This window comes from Acipenser ruthenus, chromosome 27 (assembly GCF_902713425.1).
Source record: "Acipenser ruthenus chromosome 27, fAciRut3.2 maternal haplotype, whole genome shotgun sequence".
In the NCBI taxonomy this organism is placed as follows: Eukaryota; Metazoa; Chordata; class Actinopteri; order Acipenseriformes; family Acipenseridae; genus Acipenser; species Acipenser ruthenus.
The window spans coordinates 5,962,232-5,987,678 of NC_081215.1; the positions used below are offsets into that span (position 1 = coordinate 5,962,232).

Genomic DNA, 25,447 nt, shown 5'->3' on the forward strand with positions numbered 1-25,447 from the left:
CCTACAGACAGAACACATCTGTCAATCACTCTTCCCCAAGAGACATGGTTGACAGGAGATCACCAGTGGATCTTGTCAATCAAATACAGAGGATTTGGACATTTATAAGGGATATTTTTTGTTTTATTCACATACCACCAACCAAAGTTCACAATAACATTTTGGTGAGTCAGAATCTCTTCAGATCTTTTTAATTCTGCTGGCGTAATTTTTTGTTATGAAAACTGTCACAACACTATAAGCCTGATAAACACTGTTCCCTGTATCAGTTCACTTCCTGTGTGGCAGGTATTAGAACGCCACCTCCACAGTAGCGGTAAGGCAGGAAGTGAACAGGAAGTGTTGGTTATAGCATTGTTATGGTAAAGCTTTGCCCAATTGGAAAATTAAGTTTGGAAAATGAAAACAGCCTTATTAATTCAGGATAGAGTGGAGAGCTTTACATTTAATTTGATCCAAACAAGAATCCAGACAAGATCGATGGTGAGCTCAAAACTGTGACCTTTTGGGTCAAGCCCCCAAGCTCCCCTGGGTTTAAGGGACAGGTCGACTGACAGTCGCATCCACAGCAGCTGCTAAGAGTGGCATTTGATTGATGGATCGATAATTTCAAAAGATATTAAACTGAAAGGGCAGGGGAAGGATGGGGGTTACTGGTAGCAAACGACAACATTTAAAAAACAGCTGGAGAGCAGGTTAGCTTCCCTATCCCGTACTACCCCCCTCCCTCTCCTACACCCCCCAGGGAAATGCCGAATGAGAGTTGGGATATCACATTCACAAGCTATGCCACAGATCCGTGCCCTTCCTTGGCGTAAACTTATTAAAGATTAAATCAATTCTAGCCAAAGGGATTTAATGGGACCGCTGGGACTGAAAGCTTAACCCCGGCCTTTCCCCGCCTCGTAACTGCTGCATGAAAAGTAAAAATCTGTTGCCACCTCATGCCAGAAACAGCTACGTTTAAACTGCAGTGAAAGCTCAAAATTGATGGTGTTTACAGACTGCTGTTTAGCAGTGCAGCAAGACATTAAACAAGAACGTTAAGGTACTTTTCTATGTAAACACCGTTTTGATCAGACCGCACAGAATGTAGGGTCTAAAACACAAGGCATTATATTTTTATTAACATATCCTTGATCATAAATCAGTTTCGACCAGTTATTTTCATTTCACATTGGTTATGCATCGTGTCTTCCTGACAAAATGTCTTCTGAATTCACAACATGGGCTGCTGGAATCCAACCTGTTCAATCAGAAACATTTAATTGGTTCCCTGATTCTTCTCACAAAGTTCAGCATTTTGATTGGTTCAGCTGTCCTACTTGCTCGCTCAGGCAGTTTCAGAAGGATGGGACAGGTTTATGAATATGCATGACAAGGCCCGTATAATTACAACATCCGCTTCACAGAGTGAAGATGCAAGATTTATGAATATTTATGTTTGCACTTAAAATATGCATAAGACATTGTCACACAGAACTATTTATAGATCTGCTGTCCGTTTAAATGCTGTTGTGTTGCTTAACATGTGGAGTTCTCACTTAAGGTTTTTATTACTGGTTCTTATTCCACGATCCAAAAGAATCGTTACTGTGTTGAAAAATATATACAGAATACATACAACAAAGCAAAAGGATAGGGACAAGCAAAGGGCTGTGTTAAACCCTACAGTCTGTTCAGTAACACTTTAAGGCTTTAATAAAAAAAATGGTTGGCTATTCATTAAACATGTGGTGATGGGGATAGCAATACTTGTAGTATGAAGAAGACAGATAAATCAATACAATATTTTTTACTTTGATTTCCCTTGGAATGGTGTATGGCAGGGCTGTCTAATGGACTGATCTCCACAATGTGGTTCTTTTGAAGTATCCCATTCAAGGCTTCAGCAAGCCTGCAAGTACCATCTAGGTAATGTATAAGCAGGTACAGTCAAAATACAGCAAAGCTGATGCTTAAACATGCAAGGTTTAATGAGCACAAAACTACTGAAGCAGTGGCTGAGTGTAATTGCTGCAAATTAAGTCAGCTTTTTAATAAACTTACTCCTTGGTAAATCAACATGGCGTTTTTTTTCAGTTTTTTTTTTTAGCTCAGACCGGCAAAAATACGTCCATTCATTAAAAATATTTATATCATACCCCGCCTTACTCCATGTTCCTAACCAAGCTAAAGCCATGCAGCGCTGCTTGTGTTGGGCTTAATTTGCACTAATCGATGCAAATTGAATTGTGCGGCCTCTTAAAACCAGGCCCTAGGGGTCACCGAAATTGAGTACTCTGCTTGTATTAGCAAGGTTTAGGCAAGCAAAGGGCACAGGGGATGATGAGCTAGGCTGTGTTGTCATGGCAACCTAGTGGGGGAGCTGCAGACTTCCCCCTCTCACGGTCTGGGTTTATTAAAGAAGGATGTCAATAACGTACATACACAGAGTACTGACACAAATCACAGTATGGAAACAACAATGATTTACAGAAAGACCGGGGGTGGCAATTGTATTGCGGACGCGTATCTATTCCGAGATACCAAGGTATTTGGTAAGTCTGGGGAAAAATGATACAATGCCGACCCCTAGTCTTGCTGTAAATTAGATGTTGTTTCCATAATTTGCGTAGTAATTGTATATCCATATCTCACACCACAGCCTACTGTAAATAAACAGATCAGTATCATAAAATGTACGCTTGCTTCTGCAGTTTTGATTTGTTGTCCACATGAAATCAAACCACTGGAACTGAACATCTTGGAAAATTGTCAAAATAGGCAAATTGGTGGTCTAATGGTCTAATTTAATTGATTACATTTATCACCGATTACTGACTGAAAATTTGAATTCTCACACCATGCAGGTAGGTATATAAAGGATATAAATGACAAATCTTGAGGCGTTCTAATACATTTGCACACAACTGTATGTAAAAGTGTAAACGTGGCCTCTGTAAAGAGGGACAGGCACTTCCACGCCTCTGCATATTCCTACAGTCTGATAACACTACTGTATGTAACACAATTTTTGTTCCTGGGTAGTAAGTGTTATTTCCTAATTGCTTATGCCTCAAAAGCATAGAAAATGGCTATTATTCCCCACAAACTTTGCTTTTGTGACCAGGACAGTGATATTTTGAAATTTACCTATTTCCAATGAGAAAACGGGCGAATTTGTGTCTTTTCGTTCACATAAAGTCAGAAAAAAACAACATATGAATCCAAATTAACATGTATTTATACTAAAGTAATACAAAAATGACTACAAAAGATTTAGAAGTGAGTAGTTTTTCAAGATTTACGATTATACTGTAAATCACTTTCACGAATCAGCCCCCAAATGTAGTCTCCCATCATGTTCTCGTTATACTGTCCTTGGTAGCGGCGTTCAAAGTCCAGTATATTCTGATGGAAGCGCTCGCCTTGCTCCTCCGAGTACGCTCCTGTGTTCTCCTTGAATTTATCAAGATGAGCATCAAGGATATGGACTTTGAGGGACATCCTACAGCCCATTGTGCCGTAGTTCTTCACCAGAGTCTCAACCAGCTCCACATAGTTTTCAGCCTTGTGATTGCCCAGGAAGCCCCGAACCACTGCGACAAAGCTGTTCCAAGCCGCTTTCTCCTTACTAGTGAGCTTCTTGGGGAATTCATTGCACTCCAGGATCTTCTTTATCTGTGGTCCGACGAAGACACTGGCTTTGACCTTTGCCTCAGACAGCTTAGGGAAGAAGTCTTGAAGGTACTTGAAGGCTGCCGACTCCTTATCTAGAGCTCTGACAAATTGTTTCATAAGGCCCAATTTGATGTGCAGTGGTGGCATCAGCACCTTCCGGGGGTCCACCAGTGGCTCCCACTTGACGTTGTTCCTCCCCACAGAGAACTCGGTCCGCTGTGGCCAGTCCCGCCTGTGGTAGTGCGCCTTGGTGTCCCTGCTGTCCCAAAGGCAAAGATAGCAGGGAAACTTGGTAAAACCGCCTTGGAGACTGTGGCAATGTGCCCCGCCCCTGTGTGCAATTGTGTGCTATGTGTTGTATGTTGCGTGCGTGTGTTAATGTTGGTGTATATTCATTGGTACACGGGATATAAACAGGTCTGTGTTTCATGTGTATTTAAAAATGTAGATTTATATTTAGGCACGAGGAGGGCACAAATCACTTCACGTGCTGGTTAAATGTAATATGTGAGCACAGGGTTGCACAGAATTAATTCACGTGCTGGGATTCAAGTGAATAATTAATTAGTAATTGAATCCCAGCACAACAGTATATATAGATGCACGTTTCTTTCAGTCGGGGTTGGGTGTTCGGTGAGTGGAGAACGAGTGTGGAGAAGGAGGTAAAAAGAATAATAATAATAATAATAATAATAATAATAATAATAATAATAATAATAATAATAATAATAATAATAAGGAAAGAACTGTCTCACTCACCGTGTTTCGTTTGTCTGTCTGTTGTCTGTTGAAGTCTCCTATGACCTTGATGCCATCTCAGAAAAATGCAGATATGTATCCACTTAGGCAGCTGGAACTAAACTGAACTGGTGGGCTTAAGGCCCCTGTATTTATACTACTATTTATATTACTGGAAAGTTCTATAACGTTCTAGAAGTTGCTCCAAGTTTACTCAGCACTGAATCTATCTGGAATGTTCTGGAAAATAGGTACATTTCAAAATATCACTGTCCTGGTCACAAAAACAAAGTTTGTGGGGAATAATAGCCATTTTCTATACTTTTGAGGCATAAGCAATTAGGAAATAACACTTACTACCCAGGAACCAAAAAAAAAAAAAAAAATTGTTACACGGTGTAATGTGTGCATTTTTCTGTAGGTTTCATCACAGTTGGATTTCTCCAGATATAGGTAATGTAAGTGTGTATGGGACTAGTCAAAACTGTTGATAAAGGCTGTCTTGTAGAAAACATTCTTTCGCCCTTAAGTATACTGTAGTTAACTATGGTAAAAGCATATCTCAGTGAGTAGTATCATGAAAGAGCTGTAAAACCCTGTTAAGCATAGCAGTCATGCATAGTATAATTGTAAAGCGCTCTCAAAATACTGTAGAATCTACCATGCTAAACTGCTGTGCAGCTGCAGTATTTCGTAAAGTATGCCTGCAGTAGTTACGGCCGAATTTTAACATTAGAAGGATAGACTTTCTGTAATTGGACACAGATGAATATGACAAGATGCATTCTTAGTGAGTGATGCAAGCATATTATTACAGTATTTAAGATTTCCATTACATAAAGTAGGCCTATCTTTGTTATTCTAAAAGATTGGCAAAAAAGATTGTAGGGATGCAGTCATCTGCTATAACACTGTCAACAGGCGTACACTAAACGAAACCAGATCACCTTTCAGTTTCATTCATGAAACTGAATTTATATATGGAAGCACTTGCCAAATACCCACTTTCAGGCATCCGACAGAAACGGACTTGCAACAGGGGGATGCTGTTTTATATATAACAGAAGATATATATATATCAGGGATGCCATTTACAGAACACATGAATCAATTACATTGATGGACAAGACAGCCCATTCACGCAAAGAGAAAATGTGGTCTGTTTTAAAGGTCTAAACATTGTCTTATCTTAATTCCACCACCCTTCAAATTTCTAAACCTGATTGCACAGTATTGAATACCAAGTTATCAAGCGCCATTATTTAGATCCGCCACTGGCCACAGATCATTAAAATAGACTAGGATGGGAAAAACATTGCAGGCCTGCAAGCAAGATGGCAGCCAGTTAGGTTGAGTCATAGAAAGAAAAAAAATCACATCTTAGAATCATTCTGTATGCAAAAATGATTCATAGCTATAGTTTGAATAACAGGTAAGGCTGCACCATGAAAACTAGACCGCCACGTTTCTAAAAAAAGTGTCACACAGGGGTCTTCGAATGGCTCACCTGGTAGAAGTGCAGCCATGTGGTGCGAAAGGTGAGTCATACAGCGCAGGTTCGCGTCCTAGCTGAGCGAAGTAGGCTGGTCTTCGCTGGAGACTTCGAAGGGAGCTTCGCATTGGTTCTGGCGCTCCCGTGGGTTAGGGAAAACTGGCAGGGACTGATTCTCCTTATCGTGCTACAGTGAACCCTGCTAGCCAGGTGCCCATGAGCTCAAAGGCAGACATCTTCAGGGTTGGCTTTTGTCCTCCAGAGGTCGGTAGCTCACTGACATCCACTCTTGAGTTCCTGGGTGAAAAAGGAAACTGTCTTGGTTGTGGGATTGGAGGACATCCGATGAACCTTTGGGTCTCCAGAGCCATGTGGGGAATTGCTGCGGTGGGAGGAAAAGTGATTTGGCATTCCAAATTGGGAGAAAATCGAGGGGATCATTGGACATACTAAATAAATAAAAAAATTAAAATTAAAAAGTGTCAGACACACCTGTTTGTAATTTAAGACAACTGCTAAGTGCAATCTGAAATTCTGTTGTACTGATAAGCATCAGCTTCTCCCCAATTCACCAAACCAGAGACCCGCGTGGTCTTGTTTTAGGTGTAATTAATCTGATCTGTAATGTATCACTCCCCGTCCCAGCTCAGGTGAGTGAAGGTGACAGGCTATCAGCAGAAGTTAAACCACAGTGCTTTTTATTTGTTTTATCTGTAATATGAGAGATAGATACTTGAAATGATAGACACATTTGTTTTACCTTGAGCGGTGTAATGTGATGAACTGTTTTGTTTTTAAAGAGTTTGAGGTAAGTGTTGTTTTTTTCAACAGGGCAAATGCTAATACCAGGTTTTGGCAATTCTGAGAATGCATTGGCATGTTTTAGGCCCACCCTCCTATACCTGGAAATACGAGTTCAGACACAGAAAAGGGAAATGATGCGATTCTGAGTGTCAGAAGATTGAATCAGGGCGTTGTTGTATGTTTGGATAGATTCCACCTCTTAGTTTCAGTTGTTACTTCTAAATGTATGAGCTACCTTACATACATAGTCAAGTTAACTGTCTGGCTTTCGAAAGGTCTCAAACTTAGTTCAAAGCCTGGCATACTTTTTCTCTCGCTCTCTCTCTCTCTCTCTCGAGCAGCTGGTGAGCCTTGCCAAAGAGATCTGGACCTCGTCCCAGTCAAGCTGTTGCCACGGCGACGGGCTGAAGAGGTCCCGATGAGATGATCTTGAGTCACTTGCTAGAAATGAGAGTGTCAGTCAACAAGTGGATGAGAGCTCATGAGGAAAACAAACAAACAGACTGGGAGTCCATTCATTACTGCAGGTCGGGAAGCTGCCATTGCACAGCAGAGGGGAATAACACTGGGAGGAAAGTGTGAGAAACCCAGACAGGGCAAAGAGGTTGCCAGAATAGCCCCACCAATGACATGAAACAAAGTGGAAAAGACTGAAGCTATCATAAAAAGTTCACCTAATAGTCGAACAGTCTTCACCCTTCTAAAAAAAAAAAATTCAGATTTGAATACAATTCTAATGTATTACTCCGATGAAAGTTTGAAATACTATTTTGTCCAGACTTTATTTTCGCTTTTTTGACTGTTTTCCATTTAACAATGAGTTGTGCTTCAGCGTAATCAAACATGTGAAAATTAAGGGTATACAGCTTCAAATTATATTTTACAATTTCTTTAAATGTCCCCTTGACTTTTAATGACGTTCACTGTCATTCTGAGTGGTTCAGCAGCAGCTCATCTAGTTAGTTAACAGGCTGGGTTAATATAACTTTGAATATGCCACTGTATTGTATACATACTTGACGGAACCATATAATTATGACAGATCATCTTCTCTGCTTGGTATTTGGTTTAATTGTTGTGTATTTGGAATATTAAGAAATATATGCCCTACTGGGACCCCCATATGAAGAAGATGGTGCATCTCGTTAGGAGCGAGAATATTTTAAAATAGATGTTCCCCGATGGAATTGTAATTGCAATGTGAATATGGTGCTGTTGTCTTACAGGCATGCTAAAGTGTTGTATGCAGAGAAACCTAAGAATTGTGTGCTGCCAACTGTTAGTAATGTTCTAATTAGGGTAATTAACTATAAATTAAACTGTGAATTCAACACCCAACACACCAGTGAAGATGAAGGAATTTCTCATTTAGGTGTCTTTGATACGTGTTTAATTATCCTTCACAGTCAGTGTGTGTGTGTGTGTGTGCACATGTGTAGTTGCAAGCAGTTAAAAAGGTAATCTCTAGCATATCCCTGAAGGAAGCAAAAAATAAAATAAAGATACTGTCATATAATTTATTCTCATTTTGTATCTTACCATTAAAACATTTTTTATAATGAAACATATGGTAAAGGGCCCTATTCACAACTGTTCAAGAAATGTTTTCTTAAACCCATTTTGATTAATTTAATCAATCTTAGTGTTTATGAAAGCTTTACAAATGTTTTACAGTGGGGTTATTAGTCTATTCTCATTTTTCAAAGCACCGTTTAACCTAAGAAAACATTTTTAACACTATTCAAGAAACAGTCCTGAAAACAGTCTTAACAATTTGGAATTAGCACGTACAGCTATAACATAAATATTCATATGGGTTCACTGTCTTCGACATAAGACTGAAAATCCAATATGATGCTAATCAGAAACCAATTATAGTGTCACTAAAATATTTTGGAAAAGGAAAATGACCTTATATAATAACTACCGTTCAGAAATGGTCTGATTAAAGTCTATAATGTGTTTGACTGTGCCACCTCTTTTGTAAGCAATACAAAATGGACTCAAATAAACATAAAGGGAATTATTACCTTAATAAATGAGTTTAGTGAAGTCAATTAACAAATGTTTCAGCTAATGCCTTGATCTATGTCATATGACAATACAAAGTCTATTAGTCTGTTTTGTCAGTTTGTAATTATCAATAAACATCCACATGTAATCTACACAGTGTTGTTTACAGTACTGTGAAACAGCTGATGTACAAACCATTGAAATGTGGTAGCCTTTTTCAAGACTGCAGTACCCAAAATAATCAAACACAAAAGTTGAACGGTAGCATAATCTGTCAATACGACTAACGATTTCCCAAGAATGAGTCATTCCAGCATCAGTTCTAACAGAACTAGATCAAAGGAACAAGCAAATTCAGCACAGTACTACAACACGATAGTTATATTTTTTCTGTTGTACCGGGGGGCAACTGAGGTAACCACAGTACAAAGTACATGTAATTGATCCCTTAACAAGAAAACTGCACAAAAGCTTCTGTGAGATGATACCCAGGGCTACCTGTGCTCTGACTAGACCTGGACATGCTTCTGTCTAACTGGATAGCTCACAAGAGTGGGAGGCAAGGTCCAGCCAAAATAGTCTCTGCCTGACCTTGTTCCAAAGGAACAGATGTTAGCAGTGGCTGGTATTTAGGTGGCAGGTGGCTGACATTCTTTGTAGTAAACAAATGGTTGCCAAGTAGTGCATTAACTTTAGTAACTGTTTGAACTGTGGGACATCTATATGTCTAATGCAATTGTAATGCAAGGTCATCTCAATGACTATCTGTACCCTGGTTGGCTGAAAAGTCCTTGAACATTGTACAAGATTATATAAACCACTGGTAGAATGGTACCACAGTGGTCAAATGTTCATATTTTGTTCACCCAATGGTATGACGTTAGTATGAACAAACAGTACAATCTACTGGTTTGCTGTAGTAACACGGTACAATATCAGAAAAGACAGTGTCCTGCTGTATCAGGAGAACGTGCAGTTTCAAATCTATGGTGTTGAAATTGCTGGTAATTCTGTAAATGGTTCGGCTAGGGTTTCACTTGCATTATAATGGCACCCCAATGTTATTTTAGTTTAAGAAAATAAATATTACAAACTTGGAGAAATGACAGCATACAATTAGCAGCTGAACTGCCTGAGAACTTTTCATTTTCTTTGGCTTTTGAAAGACTTTCTATGACTGAATGGCAGTTCATTAAGAGCAGAGTTGGCGACCCTGGCATGCTAAAATGTTGCCACACAATGTCAGCTGGCATGGAGATTAAATAAAATAGTTCTGCTTCACAGTCAGCCAACCCCCTTCCTCGCTCCCAGCTTCTAAAAGCATTTCCTAAGACTTCAATAGAGACGGCTGCCCTGGGTGGACCGCTTTGCACTGTACCAGTCACAACACGTCAGCTGCACAAAGGCATTAATATGCTTTTCATCCCGTCTTTATTGCAAACAGTGGTAGGTGGTAAATCGCCTTGGTAGTGGTGGTCTGGTGCCTGCAATACCCTATTCATTCCATCTGAGCAGAACTCTATAAGCTGTCTTTAAGGCTCCCCTCTCCAACCAGTATAATACAAAACAGCAGAGCCATGTACTGTACTTCACTGTCACATAGAAGAAGGGGACTAAGATGCTTTAAAATGGAGGCTCTTTTCAATTCAAGCATACAGCTCACGCACAAATGCGAGTGTGAACTGACATGAAACCTGCAGTATTTAGAGAATACCACAAGCATACTGAGGCTAAAATGAGACACGAGAACCCCATGTATGGTGTGTTACATTAGTGCCTATTTCTATTGTAACGTTTGATGTAATCCTTTGCAACTTATGTTTGTTGATGGGTTGGGTTTGGCCTTCTCTATTCAGTTTCAGATGCCGACCTGAAGTCTGGTGCCCCTATAGACTGTGCCAACAAGACAGTGCCAGCTTGTTATTCCTGGCAAATGCTATAGCTCCCAACTGCACACACTGGACATGAGCGCCGGGCATCTGCAAGCCTGTCTTCCAGTCTGCGGACTAGCAGTGTGTGGGGGCGGCTGTGCCAAGCAATGCCAGCCAATGCCAAAGCAATCTGGCACCATTGCAGGGGGCTGGGCGTGAAGGTATGGGAGAGATACCCTGGTGCAAGCATCTGCCTCGCACCGAGGTGCCCTGACCTGTGAGTTATGAGTGTGCTGAACTGCTGCCAGTGCTGTCCGTCAGTACCACGGTGCTGACTGCACCAGTCTGGTTTGTGGAATTTGATTTTAAAATTCCCTGCCTGTTTATTCCTGTTGAAAGTTTTGCTGGAATCCATCAGTGTCACCCTTTTCCCTACTTCCACTATACAAGATCATTGCACAACAGATCCTTTTCTTGATCTGATTTTATCTTGCACACCAAGTCCAGAATTGCCTGACGAGATGAGAGTAATGCATTGATTTTGGAATCAAAATCATTTCTATTCAATCTGATTTTCCTTGTTCTAAAAATGACAGTGACCAATAATAGTCACTGTAAGAGTTACCTGGCATTCATGCAATATTACAATGAAGTTGTTATCCAAGACACAAAGAGTTTGGAAAAATAACGCTGCATATGAAACTATATGACGATATTTGCCAAGCCATTACTGTGGAGTTGGACATGACATCATGAAGCAATATGAACCTATCCAAATATGTGAATTGTGTGCAGTACAGATGATAGTAAGTATTATATACATAACAAGTATTATATATATATTATTTCAATTATAGTAGACACAACATTTGTCATCTTTCTTCTGCATGCTTGTGTATGTTAATCAACTTGAAGCACGTAGGGATAATGGATGATAAATGATGTGCAGTGGCATTAACAGTACTGTAGTTAAATGGGAAAACACTAAAATAAATAAAATACTCAAATCTTATTGGTGGTCAAAAACTCTACTTCACAAACTCCGCACTGCTAATCATGAAGGACAGTTTGACACTGCTGTTTCATGTTACAGTGGTTTATGTTATGACAATGGAACCATTTATCTGTATATGTCTGAACCTGGACACCAGGAACCCAGTGCAATAACAACGATAGCTGCTGGAGAGGCTGTGTACGAGCCACACCAAGGGAATGCATCGAGCCTGCTGTGCGGACACTACATGTCTCGTGCCAAGCAGCCAAGTGGAAAGGAAACGTGGGAGGACTTAGACAATAAATAATTTAGGACAGCAGTGTAAAATGAATGGGATTGAAATAAAGCTGGAATACTTCATTAAGGGCCTTAGGCTTGTAGCATGCTCCACTATTGGGACAAATGTGCAATATTTGTTCCAAATCCATTTCCATTGCTGGTAATGCTAATGGTTCTGCTAGTGTTTTCTTCAGGCTAGGATTATAATGCTATCCAATGGTACTTCCTGTCATGATTTGCTCAGATCTTTACTTTCTCTCTATTTGCTCACTTGGTTTGGTAATATCCTGTAGAGCAGGCCAGCTAGTGTCTTTAGTCTAACCCCTGCCATTTAAGCAGAGAAAATGTATAATTAGAAATACGGAAAATAAACTTTGTAAAATTCAACAACAAATATTTAGACATGTCTTCAATGAGGATGGAAAAAAAAAACACCACATGTATTGATTTGATCAATTTCTGAGGAAAGGCTTATTTTTGCATTACCCACGTAGAAGTATCATGATCTCTTCAACTTCTCTGTCTCTCCCCCTGCATACCTCTCTTTCTCTCTCAGTCTCTATTCTCCCCTCTCTCTCACTGCTTCTGGTACAAACAGTATAATCCGATCTCTCATCTCAGTCTCACACCTCCTCTCTGTCTCCCTCCAGCCTCCTGGGGACCATCGCTATCCTATGAATGCGTGAGGTATATCCTCTGCTCCGGCTCAGGGGATGGGACGCAATGCTCTGTGAATAAGGTTCCCAGACAGCCCGGAGATATCAAGCTACTGCAAGCCTCAGAGATCCTTGTTCCTCATGGGCTGTCTGAGTAATGCTTCATCGTGCAAGGGCAGTACAGCAGGACAGCGGCATTGTCACAGTGAGCATGTTTCTACATGATAGAAGACTATTAAGTGTCTACAAGTATGAATAGGAAACAGAGAAAGAGCATGGCCTATATTTCCACCTATGGGCAAATCACATTCAAATCACCCCCCTCCATAGTAAATTGGGCCCACAGTGGAAAACCGTGTTTTCGACCTAACCTGATAAAGGAAAAATTAGGAAGCATTTTTTTTTCATTCAATGTCTCAACTGTTTTATTGATGTAAAAAAAAGTAATATGCAAACCAATACTAAAATTGGCAATAAATAAAAAGCAATTAAAAAAAAAAATTGAAATACCTTTTGTTAAGTGAGGAAGGGAGAATTGAGACTTCTACCTTCTTGACAATCAGTTAATGTGTTAGAGAATCAGGTCTGTTTTTATCCGGAGTAGACGAGTTCTGGCTTGTGAAACCATCTCTGATAGAGTAAAATTATGTTTTATTTAGTAACCCAAACAATTTATTCAGCAAAGGAGCAGAATTGAACATAAATCCTAGGTTTTTTGTGCCCAGTTAGTAAACACATTCCCTCCCCCAAGAATCAGCCGATCAATTATGTCAGAACTTAGACAGCTCATGTTGGCCGCTGTTTGTAAATTGAATGAGTGAGTAAGACACCTGGCTCCCATCAAGAAGGAGATTTTCCTGGATTCCTGGATGGACAGGGACTGATGGGCAGGGATTACACTTTAATCCTTGCTTCTTCGGGTTAGAAAAGGACATGTATGATGGAATAATTGGTAAGCCTGGTAAATAATGCTCTAAGTAGAAACAACAATAGAGAAAGATAGATCATTATTTAACAAGCTTACTGTCTGTTCCAATATAAATGTCCTTCAGTAATATGATATTAAAGGTAAGAAATTAAATATTGTGAAACTGATGTGTGTTCTCTCTCTTGCAGAGTTGTGAGGGGCACCATTTCTCCCTGTAGCCATTTCCCTCACTTTCCAACAACACTAAATTCCCGTGCACCACAGTTAAACAAACCCCTCACAGTTTACCATAATGAAATGGTTAAATGTCTCTCTCTCTCTCTCTCTCTCTCTCTCTCTCTCTCTCTCTCTCTCTCTCTCTCTCTCTCTCTCTCTCCCTTTAATCTTTAAACACTCTGCTTAAAAGAAACATCTAGTGAAAGCCTCCATTGGGGGCTGGGGATCCTATTTTAGATTCCATTACTGAACAAGTGAGCTGCTGCTCATTTGAGACAGACAGACCATACTATTTACTTTCCATTCCTCTACATTTTTCTTTTACCATTTTTTTTGTTGAACACAGAGACATGTCAGAAGTAATTAGAGACCCTGAACATTGTGGGAAATGTATGTTTACCCTGCCTGAAATAGAGGCAACATCACTGGTATCAGTTAATACCTTGAGGAATGTCCTTCTTAAACAGTGACACGATCAGGCATCCCTGAAATGAGAGTGGCAATCTTCTCCTGGGATCTGTTGTTAATTCAAGGAGGGCACCCTTCAGGGCTGAAACACTGCTGGGTAAGGGCAAAGGTTTACATCCATCAAGTACCATTTTCTTTCCACTGGGTGACTAGACATGCTCTGTATGATGGTGCACCATCATCCAGAAACACAGTGTTCTCCAGAGGCCCATGTATCAGGATGCTGACCACACACCACCTAGGGAGTGTTTATTTAGTGGGTACAACAGATGAAGAAATGCACAAATACTGTACTAGGGGTGGGGCTTTTCTGCCACATTTACGTCCCATTGTCGAGATAATATGTGTTGTTAATAGAATTCTGTCACCAGTGCTGTCTGCTTCCCAGGCCTCCACCCCTTACTAACATGTTTTATTTTCTCTTTTCACCTGACAAGGAGTCTGACTTAAAAGAAAAAAAAACACATTACTTTTTAAACCAAGTCTGTTTTTTTTACGTTTTCTACTGGGATTAAATCCAAAATTACAAGGTCTTATACAGTGCAGCAAAAGGTGTATTAGGGAAAATTACATTTCTTGTTTGTATATGATCCTCCAGTCATTTTACCTTGGATTTCGCCAGCTTTCATGGGGTTAAGCAAGGTGGGGCTTATTCAGTTCTTGGATGGGAGATTTCCAATTGGAATCAGGTGATGCAGTGCATTAACTGGTGTTGATGTCACAATAGTAGAGGTGTATCGATGAATCGTGATACTCTCTTTACATGATCGTATTGTAATAGAGGTATGGATCTTTGTTATCGTGATACAAGATCAAAAGCACAACATAGTTTATTGTACAGCTATGCCCAAAAGTTCTGCATCACCTACATTTTTAGGATTAAGACATACCGTATTCCTTCGAATTTAAGATGCACTTTTTAAAACTATTTTTTGCTTCTCAAAAATAGCCGCCATCTTAAATTAGTGTACAGTGTAGTGATGCGTGCATTAAAATCACCAACAAAAGATGCGACTACCCGAATACACAAGCAGCAATGTGACCTACTGCCGAGGAAAGGTGAACCAAAACGTTACTGCCCAATCTCGAATCATCCATGACATACAGGCAGCCATTTTCAAAGAAGCATCATTAGCTTCCTGAGGAATTCAAAGAGAAGCTTTTACAATTTCAGCGTTTCTAACAAACAGTACCAGCTTGGACAGATCAGTTGCTTATCAGACCCCCGTATTTTTCTACATGCCAAGCAATACCACAGTTCACAAATTGGGAGAAAAACTGGTGTGAGTAATCACGACTGGAAATGAGAAGCAGCACGTAACTGTAATGCTCTGTGTGTGAGCAGACGGCCGCAAACTGCCTCAATATGCGTAATTGAGGTTGTATCTTTGTTTTATTTTTTTCCTCAAATTGAGGGTGGGAAATTTGGGCTGCCTCTTAAATTCGAGTTTAGCAGAATCCATAATAGTAGTACAGTATTTCATGTTTGAAATGTCACACTTTAAAACATTGTTGTCAGTTTTTTGTTAAGTATATGGAAAACTACAAAGCTGTATGTAATTCAACATGTTAACGTGGCATTATTCAGCAGGTTTCATTCAACTTTTTGAAGCAAAATGTGTTAATTCTATAGGGCAATGCAAAACCTTTGGCCATAGCTGTAGTCTGAGAATGGCCCAAGGGAGGACTAATGGACTTGTAAGAGCAAAGACCAGTTAGTGAACAGAGCTGCTTTAATGAAAGGAGGTAATGTGCCCACTTATGTGCCTCCCTAAATATGTGTTGGGAGATCTACAGCCAGATAAGACAGTGTTGTATTACTGCAGGGTGAAATTTTGCAGGGGAGTTACAACATGCTGTGCAATATTTGCAGAGAGGAGACAGGGTCTCCCATCTCCCTCATTAATCAAACGCAAGGCAAATATTTAAATTTTAGCTGGCACTTCCTCACCAGCCGAACGGCGCGCTCTGTCATAACTGCTTACGGCACAGCACATTCCTACTGTCCTGGCATCCCAATGCTTGAGATGAGAAGTACAGAGTGAGTTTGTTTTATGCCACTGCTCAATCTGTTACTGGAGAGCGCTCTGTTTCCGGGGGCTACACATTTCTTCATTTGTTTGACTGTATGAAGCATGGAACCATTTGCAAGAGAATAAGCCGTCACCTTCTGTAGCAATTCGATCACCTGCCATAACGCTGTCAATAGATGTGCTCAATACACATACTGCAGTATGAATGCATGTTACATACACTTCCTTTGTACAAGTATTGGGACTGATGTAGAAATGCATATATCATGAAAGTATGCAAATAGCATCCCTGATATGTAGCATGTAATATACAGTATAAAAGCCACATCTCTCCTGTTGTCTCTGTTTCAGTTTCAATGGTCAAAATAGCACATTTGGCATTATGCAATCTAGGTACTAGAGCAATGAATGGCAGAAGCAGGATTCCTTGTGACAGATGGAATGCTTAATGCAACCTGCAATACTGGGATCAGTATTTGTACATAAATTCCTTTACTATCCCTCAGGCATGCCAGTCTGTGTATAATAGTGCCTCCATAGGCTAGCAAGGGTCTGAATCCAGCATTTCGTTTTGGGCAATGTGTTTAATACTGAAGTGCAGCACCACAGGACAGGTTGTGTTTGTTTATGTTTATTTAACCAATTACATTCATATTCCTATATATATCCTAAAAATATTCTCTCCCAACCATGGCCCAAGTTATGCTCCAGCCCATAATGTTAAAGCACACAGCTATAGCTAAAAGTTTTGCATCACCCTCTAGAATTAACTCATTTTGCTTCATAAACTTGAAAGAAACCCTCTGAATAATGTTACGTTAACATATTACATTACATACCACTTTGTAGTTTTCCATATATTTAACGGAAAACTGACAAAAACTGAACTATCATTTGTAGTTTCTTTGATTACATGATGTTAAATAAAATACTTTTTTTTTTTTTTTATGTCTAATTATGTCTAAATCCTAAATTTCTAGGTGATGCAAAACCTTTGGCCATAGCTGTACACAGGAAATCCTATTGCTGTTGTTCAGTCCTATACCTCTAGAGGGCCCGGTTAAATCCACCCAACTCGCTTATTATCTGGACAGGTTTTGAACTTCCAGAAGTAAAGGACATATGGCTGACTGCGTCATTCCCTCCAAGGAAAGCCAGCTTTCTATAAAACACACTGCAGCTGAACCCATTTTGCTTGGGTCACCTGTCACCTGCCTATTTAAAAAAAATACTATAACACACAGCTGCAGGCAGAAGAGATATCTTTCATGATGAATGAAGAAATTATGCAATGAAGTAGGTCAGCCAGGCAGCCAGTCTTTCAACCTTACCTTTGCATATCGTCCCGTTCTCCACCGATTCATGCCCAGCTTTGCACATGCAGCGCCCAATCGGCACCATCCACTCGCCGTCCCCATTGCAGTAGAGCTTGATGGGCACGTCCACTTCCTCGCCGTTAGGCACGCAGACTCCCCGCGCCGCCACCAACGAGGTGCTCTCAGCCCCTGAGAGGGTCTCCTGGAAGATGGCCCCATTCGTGATGATCCGCGGGCACTTGCGGTAAAAGACCCGGACGGCAATCAAGGACATGCAGCTCCCATAGTCCTGAAAGGCCAGGTAGAATCCGCTCCGGGAGACCGGGCCAAAGCTGCGGACCTCAGTGTTGATCTTCATGACACGACCGCCCAGGTCTACCTGAGAGAAGCTCTCGTCGGCCGCTATGGTGTCCACCTTGATCCAAGGGTTCTCCATCCAGGCTGGTGAGAACTTGTTGGCTGAGTCCGAGTCTGACTCATAATAGTACAGGTTGAAGGTCTCCTTGCAGGAGCCTGGGACGTTTGGGATGCTGCTGCAGTCCCGCACTGAGAACTTCATTTCCACGTGGATGCGCTGAGCGCCCCGTCTCTTGATGTACTTCGTGCGCACCCAGTTGTTCTGGTTGGACTCGAAGACGTTGCACACTTGGTAGGTGCGGATTGTGTTCATGTTCTCATCGTAGCCGCTCACCTCTTCCCACTGTTGGAGAAAGAAAAAGAGAAACTGGGTATTAGCAGGGTGATATCATTACCAAAAGGATAGCTGCTTGTGGTCAGAACTAAATGGTTCTTGAATACATTTATTCTCCATCTTATAAAAGATCACGCATATTGTAGTATTATTAGGAATATCACATACTATATTATGATCTGCATATTGTGTGTAACGATAGGCAATGTGAATTTAGGGTATTGTTACAACCCTAGTTCTTAAGCTTTTTCAAACACCTATGTTAAGAGAACACTAAACTGGTACCGCTTGCCTTTGATGTTCATCCATAACTTCAAACATTCAGACACAGATTATAATGTAAAACTAAAAGACACTACGGCAAGTAGACAAACTTTTCATACAAGGCCTTTGTTACAGTACAGTAAAGATGTGCATGGTAAAGAAAGTTTATCAAAGCCAGATAAATACATAGCAAACTGAATTGCTGTGGAAATGTATTTACAAAAAATACATTTAAATGGTTTAGCACTTTATTTTTTCAACCAAAAGTGATTCATTTGTAACTTTAAAGACTCATTGGTTTCACAGACCCTGCTTAGCACTAATCCTGGACTTGTAATGTTTCCTGTGAAACCATATTATATTATATTGTATTAGTACTGTTCTAAAAACAACATTTTGGATGTGTTTGCCATTTAAAAAGAAATACATTGACAGAAACAGTTCCCAATGAATAGTTTGTCAAAACTAACTTTCAACTTTAAAAGACACTGAAAAAGACTTCTAGTCGAGACATTTGTCATTGAATTTATAAATTGTCTTTCTGTATTTTGAAATGTAGCACTATTCAGTGTATAACACTGTAGTTATGTATACTTTTATTTTTAAGGTTTGGATTTAACAAAGCTATAGACCACCCAGTGATAGCTTAACAGGGACTTGAAGTTCATGTCATTGTGTCAACTAGTCCCTTTAAGACTCTCTTGTGGTGAAACCTGTAGACCTAGAACTCATTGGAGCCCTCTAGAGCTGAACGACAGGGGCTATTGACCACAGGAAAAGCCACAACCTTGACCTCTATGCTCCCCTCTACCCCTCCTCACTAAAGAAAGGCTATAGAGCAGACCACATGTGGCTCTCACCCCCACTTCCCTCCTCCTTCTCTGCTTCCCTCCTCATTTCACAGCTGACATAATCCTTCAAATTAGTCCTCGCTTAACAAGGGTTTTGACAGGAAAGTGGGGAAGTCAACCCCTAATTAAAAAACATTACATATATTTGTGTAACAACTTTCCTGGATTAATTAGTGCAGCCTTTTTTTCCACGTCCGAATTCATCTCCATGGAAAAACAAAGCTCACAAAAGCAATTCGGTCATGCAAAGGCTCATTCATAGGAGTATGGTTTTGTTTTGCACACCGTAACAGCCAACTCTTTTTTAGAGAGAGCAAAGTTGTGTAAGCAAATTAGTGACATTCCTTTATGGGATTTTTGGATTCCAGGTGAATTTTTTATTTTTTCGGTCTGATCAAAGGGTTTGTTGAGTGTGTGTACAGGGGTGGTGGTTTCGTTTGACCTCTCGGTGAAAAACGCACTTTGCTACAAACTAAATAAGTTCAGGAGCTAGCCTTTCCAAAAGCTAGAGCTTTTGACAGATCAAATGAAATGCAAAAAAAAGCAAGAATTAATGAAAAGGAAAGAAAAACCCCAAACAGACTTCTCGGGCCCATGGGCCCATGGGCCCCCTTTTGTCACGCCAAGGCTTTCCCGACGCGCTTTCATCGGAGGCAGTGGAGGGAACCAAATGAGGGATAATAAGGGGCCAGCGATCAAGCGCTAAGTGTGAAATTAGAAGAAACGTCTTCATTTTCACAGTTTCTTTTTTTTTCTTTTTAATTAGATGCTTTGGCTCGGTCATGTGTTTTAAAGGTACTGGGAGTAGGGGTTAAGCCTTACTTGATGAAGTAGCAGTGAATTGCCTGGGAAATACATTATTTTTTTTTAAATGAAGGCTTTAACACAGAGAAGCGCAATGACCTTGAAATTTCTTTTAATTGGGGAATGTGGGATGTAGTTTAGATTACGCAGTTGAAGTCAGGGTCTTGTGTTTCCAGGATTCTGTAGCAACGAAATATAAAAGGTCCTACTGTATATGTAACAGACAAATACATACAGTGTCTATTGTATATAATATTATAGTTCGGTAGAATGACTCAAAAAGTATTCAACTACCCCTGGCTGGTTTGTGGTACTTGGGGGTGGGGAATTTGTTACCCATTTTAACCCAGTCAGATTGTTTGGTGTCCCTGAATAGAAAATCTTCCCTTGCAAATGATTTTAATAAACAGTGGTACCCCTGAAAGTTAACCATTTACTTTTAACACAAGATTCTGTGGGATATTTGTTCCCTCATTTTACCCTTAAAAATGGGTTTCTGCAGTGGTGATTGCTAAGAACTGGTGAAGGATACAATGTGATACCTTGGTAGTCACCATTGCAGAAACAAAGTTTTAAATGTTTCTATTAACAAAACTAAGTACTGAATGCAAATTAGTCATTTAATGCCACAATTAACGCTTGACATGAAAATACACAGTGCTTAATAAAATTCCGTATTATTACTGGTCTTTGTGTTGATTACTGCCTCGGTGGATTAAAGACTCAAGTGAGGCGGCCTGCTATGTGTATGAATAGGGAGTTTCTTTTGGGAAGCTTTAATTGTTTTTGGGGGGTTTAAGAAATCCGACCATGCAAGCCAAGGCATTTTTTAATCCGCTCCCAAGCCGAGCTAGAAGTTTGCCAAAAATTTCAGGGCAAGATTCAAGACACAGATCTCCATACCAGCACATCTGCTATTCCGGGTGGGCGTTCTAAAACACAAACTACAATGTTAGACATTTCTGCTCATGCTTTCTTCAGTGTACTGATTAAGAACTCTATGTGATGGTATTCTTTATATCAAATAAGAAGGGCCCCTCCCTGTAATAGTTAAGAGCGAACATCACCCATCATTCTCAGTAGTCTCTTAACGGTGGATGATTAGGAATAATATTAAAAAAAAAAGTATATAAGTAATTGCACTCAGAATAATTGCAAACATCATAAAACAGTTAAGAAAACAAAATTTGAAGCTATTTGATCTTTAGGCTGCGGACTGGATAGGAACATCTTGGGTACATTAAAAAAATAATAATAATAATAATTCAAATCAGGCCATGGAAGCCCAGAGAGCAACTCAGGACGAGAGCTTGTGAATTATATACAATCTCTCTGCAGTCTTTAAAATAGTGCTGCAATGATTTCATTATTAATTAGCTTCAGCCTTTTGGTTCATTTGGTGTCTCCATCAGTGATTAGAAAAAAGAGTGTTTAGATTAGTGCTCTATTCAAAAGAGTTTTTGTTTAATTAAAACGGCATGGTTGTATCTAAAATCATTGTATGCTATAGAATATATGTGACTTCCAAAATCTTCCATCTTTGAATCCAGGAGCTTTTTAGACCAGTGGTCATTATTAAAGTGCAGGGTAGTGACAGCGCTGGAGAGCTGGGAATGGAGAGTTTAAACTGGAGCTCGTTATTATTAGATACTGCTCAGGATCTTTCAGCCAATCAGAGTGCAAATATTTCCTTCTACATTCCACGACACATCACGGAGAAACCCTATTCATGACATCAACCCTGCTCCTTTCAGTTTTTACCGTGCTGTATTCTTCTCCATATCAGCACGGTTGACGTCACCTGCTTTAAAAAATCATACCTGAGGCACCTTTTACAATTCCATTCAACTGCAAAGTCCATTCAAAACAGTGACATCACAATCGACCAAGTACCTCAGCTTCTTAACGGTATTCTCTTCAGCAACCTTTTCCCTCTTTTCACTGAAACTGACAATGGACTAAATAGAGGTTGTGATTAGAAAACATTTTAAATAATAAAGTAGTATATAATAGGATGGTGAGCTTGTATGGGTTACATCGACACTCACAGCTTTCAGCCTCAGTCCATTCACTTCTACTAGTGCCGATATTCCGCTACACAGACATTCATCATTCTACAGCACTGTATTAAGGTGCAGGGTAATGACAGTGCTGGAGAGCTGAGAATGGAGTGCTCATTATTACGGGGTATGGTGTCTCAGAACAAATAAATCATTTCCTCAGCAAGCCTTTGCTAAAAGCACCCTGGAGAGCTTCCCTTATCTGGAGCGCACTGGGACATCCGTCTGAGTTACTAAAGCATGGGCTCACTCCTAGAGGGGACATGGTGCGATGGACAAGTTTCAGCAGCTCACCGCTGTGCAGGCAGCCAAATCTTCATTCAGATACAGCCCTGGCAGCTAACCTACAGAGTTAATTCCTGCAGCTGACTCACACAAGAGTCTGAACAATTCAATTCATAATTCATCGACAGAGTGTTAATCTGTTTTCTGTATCTATTCTGCTGGCATTTTGTACACAAATAACCTTTCGCTGCACCAAAATATGTTTAGTTTATCATTTTGTTGCATTACACAGCAACGCCCTGCTACCAGCCCATAGGATTACATTTTAATTATGGTTCCGCTGTCCTTCCAAGTACCAAATAACAGTAATTATGGTAACTGTGTGCAATTATTTAATGCTAACACTGCAGAAACATCATTTCCCTCTATCACAGTGTTTGTTTTATTTGGGCCGTCTTAAAAGCATAGAGGAACGATCATTCAAATTTGAGTCTAATACAGTAAACATTTAAACCATTTGTGTAAACAGTCGCCTACCACTTTAAAATGTATTTTTAAATTCACATTTTAAAAAATGCTGTAAAATGACCAATTATAATCAATACATATATACAGAAGGTTTGCACTGAAAATAAACATTTCAGAGTATAATTAATTTAAATATTTGCTGAATTTAAAGTGTAAATAAACCAGAAGTAAAACTGACTTATTTTTTAGTCAAAATGGAAAAAAAAGACAGTACAATGCACAAGCAGAGTTGCAGGAATATATTCGATTTATTTATCTATTTGATGAATATGATTGGCCTGTGTAACATATCAAATATAGTTTGGTATTTTGGAATTATATTAATTCCATTTCTCCCTGGCTGTTGCCCACCTCTGGATAAGGATAACATACCATACTGTATTTCCAGTAAACATACTGTAGGTTAAAATCCAGTGCCAATCTTTCAGGTGCATCTCAGTGAGAAGTGATAAAACTACTCAAGCAAGTCACAAGCAGTCTGCCACGTCTTCCTTTGGGGATACCTCCTCTTCACAGTCCTGACAGTGCCTCCTCAGTGCTGTAATACCAGCTGACCCACCTGGAAGAGGCTCCACAGGGAGCACAGGAGATAATTAAGCTCCTTCAAGATGGTCTAAAGATGGGATCTCCTAAGGGCAGGAAGTAAAGTCTAGCCAGCCTGTGACAACGCACACTAAGGGATTTGTGTTGGGTGTCGGGGGACAGTTTGATTGATCACATCTCCATGCAGTCTGGCACAGAATGCACTTGTAGGCTACTTGGGGAGCGATGCAGGTAACTGAAGCACTCTAATATAATCTGTTGGTTCTTTTCGTGCAAGCAGTGTTGGAGAAGATGATTGCAACAGAAGACTAGAGATGCAACAATTAATCTATTAATTCAGCTATTTATTGCCATGGCTTTTATTTGACGTGAATTAATCGTCCTGATACCCTATTTGGAGCGTCCTGTAGCTACTGTAGCTACCTAGTACCACATGCTTTGCTTGTGTGTTGCTAGATGAAAGCTCTGCTGTATTTGTATTGTGATAAGAAAGAATTAAAAAAATTACTTGTTTTTTTATAATAAAATTTTTGCTTGCGTATGCATTTTTAATGTCAATATGGGAGAATACAGGCTGTAACTATTATTGGGCCTTAAAAAATACTGAAATATCATGAAAATTCCTTGATGAATATAAACATGAAGCACAGATAGAACATTTCAAATGTCTATGTCTAAATCTGATGGATGCGTGGATTCATGTTTGGAAGCTGTTTCATGTTGTTTAGTTCGTATAACAATGGCAGGCATTGATAAAAAAAATATCCTGATTTAAAAGACTGTGTTTTGTGCACAAATCCATGCTCATCCGTTACCCCTCACCTGAGTGGATGCGGCTGCATTAGAGCTTGCTATGGGTCAGTGGACATATCTCCTGGACTCCAGAGCAGGGGTCAGGTCCAAGAGGGGACTGTAGAATTCTCAGGGTTTTTTTTACATTCCATAAAAGAATGTTACAAAATTTGAAATAAAAAAAAAAACAACTCTAGAAGCTCTACAAGTCCTAACCCAATCCTTTGCCATCCATTTTCTGAAGTTTATTACCATTATTACTGGTCTCTTTTTTTATTATGCAAAGAATCTTTTAGCACTTCATTTGGTTCCTGTTAATTAAGGGAGATTCACATTTTTCACAAAGACGTTAAGAAAGACTTCTATTCAAAAGTTTGGTCTATGATCCCATTACGTTTCTTTTAGTAAACGTTATAAATAAACAGGTCATGTGATCTGACTGCAGCTAGACTTACAGTTTGAATTACACAACACGTTTAATCGCTTATGCCATTCCTTATAGTTCGCAAAGATTTCATTTTGAAAGTACTTATTCCTAGCAAAAGCAATTAAGAAACGATTACCTGAAATCAATTCAGCCCTGCATGACGTCCAATATATTCATGCAAAAGCTAGATCACAATCTGAAGAGCGGTTCTCAAAATATAGGTTTAAATGTATAGCTTCAGAAGTATGACAAGTTTCATGACATTCAGGTAACCTGTTCCTAACATATAGCATGTATTTGCCCAACCAGTCCAATATAATTGCATTAAGACCCTCTCCAGGGTTTATTGCTATTAAACAAGAGTTTTTACTTACCCCCGATGTAGGATTTACCGTCCAACCCAGCTCTGCTGTTGCTGTGGTGGAATCCATTAACATCTCTGTAGATAGGAAGAGAGAATTAAGGGTTAATGAATCAGATAATGTTGAGTCAGCTTAGCATGATCATACTGGTTCCATGGGTTTTGATCACAGTGTGTGATGCTTTAAAACGCTAATCTACTCTGCATGTTTCAGTACAGACTCTGCTGCCAAAGAAGCTAGCAGGCAGATCATTTTACTGTGCTCAACAGAAACAATATAAACCGCACTACATTAGCATATTATAATCTAGAAAAGACTTTTTAAATATTCATAACAGACTGCTAAGGGTCTACATTTTCAAGCGGTTTTGTCAATCTCCAATTGTGGTTGATGGTACGTCATGCATTTGAACAGTGGAGGTAATCACAT

The 25,447-nt window shown here is 39.8% G+C and overlaps 1 protein-coding gene across 8 annotated transcripts in view; it reads right to left on the bottom strand.

The window, feature by feature from the left end:
* The window catches only part of LOC117432285 (ephrin type-B receptor 2-like), a 116,022-nt gene that overhangs the window by 40,508 nt on the left and 50,067 nt on the right, over positions 1 to 25,447 (bottom strand). For all 8 annotated transcript variants that reach the window (XR_004548770.3, XR_004548771.3, XM_059002157.1 and 5 more), the window contains exons 2-3: positions 25,031 to 25,095; positions 17,487 to 18,171 (exon numbers count right to left, since the gene is read on the bottom strand). Coding sequence is in view for 6 of the 8 variants with exons in the window: in XM_059002157.1 (XP_058858140.1) it covers positions 17,487 to 18,171; positions 25,031 to 25,095 (750 nt within the window). In the remaining 2 variants the exon portion in view is untranslated. The remainder of the gene's footprint in view (positions 1 to 17,486; positions 18,172 to 25,030; positions 25,096 to 25,447) is intronic.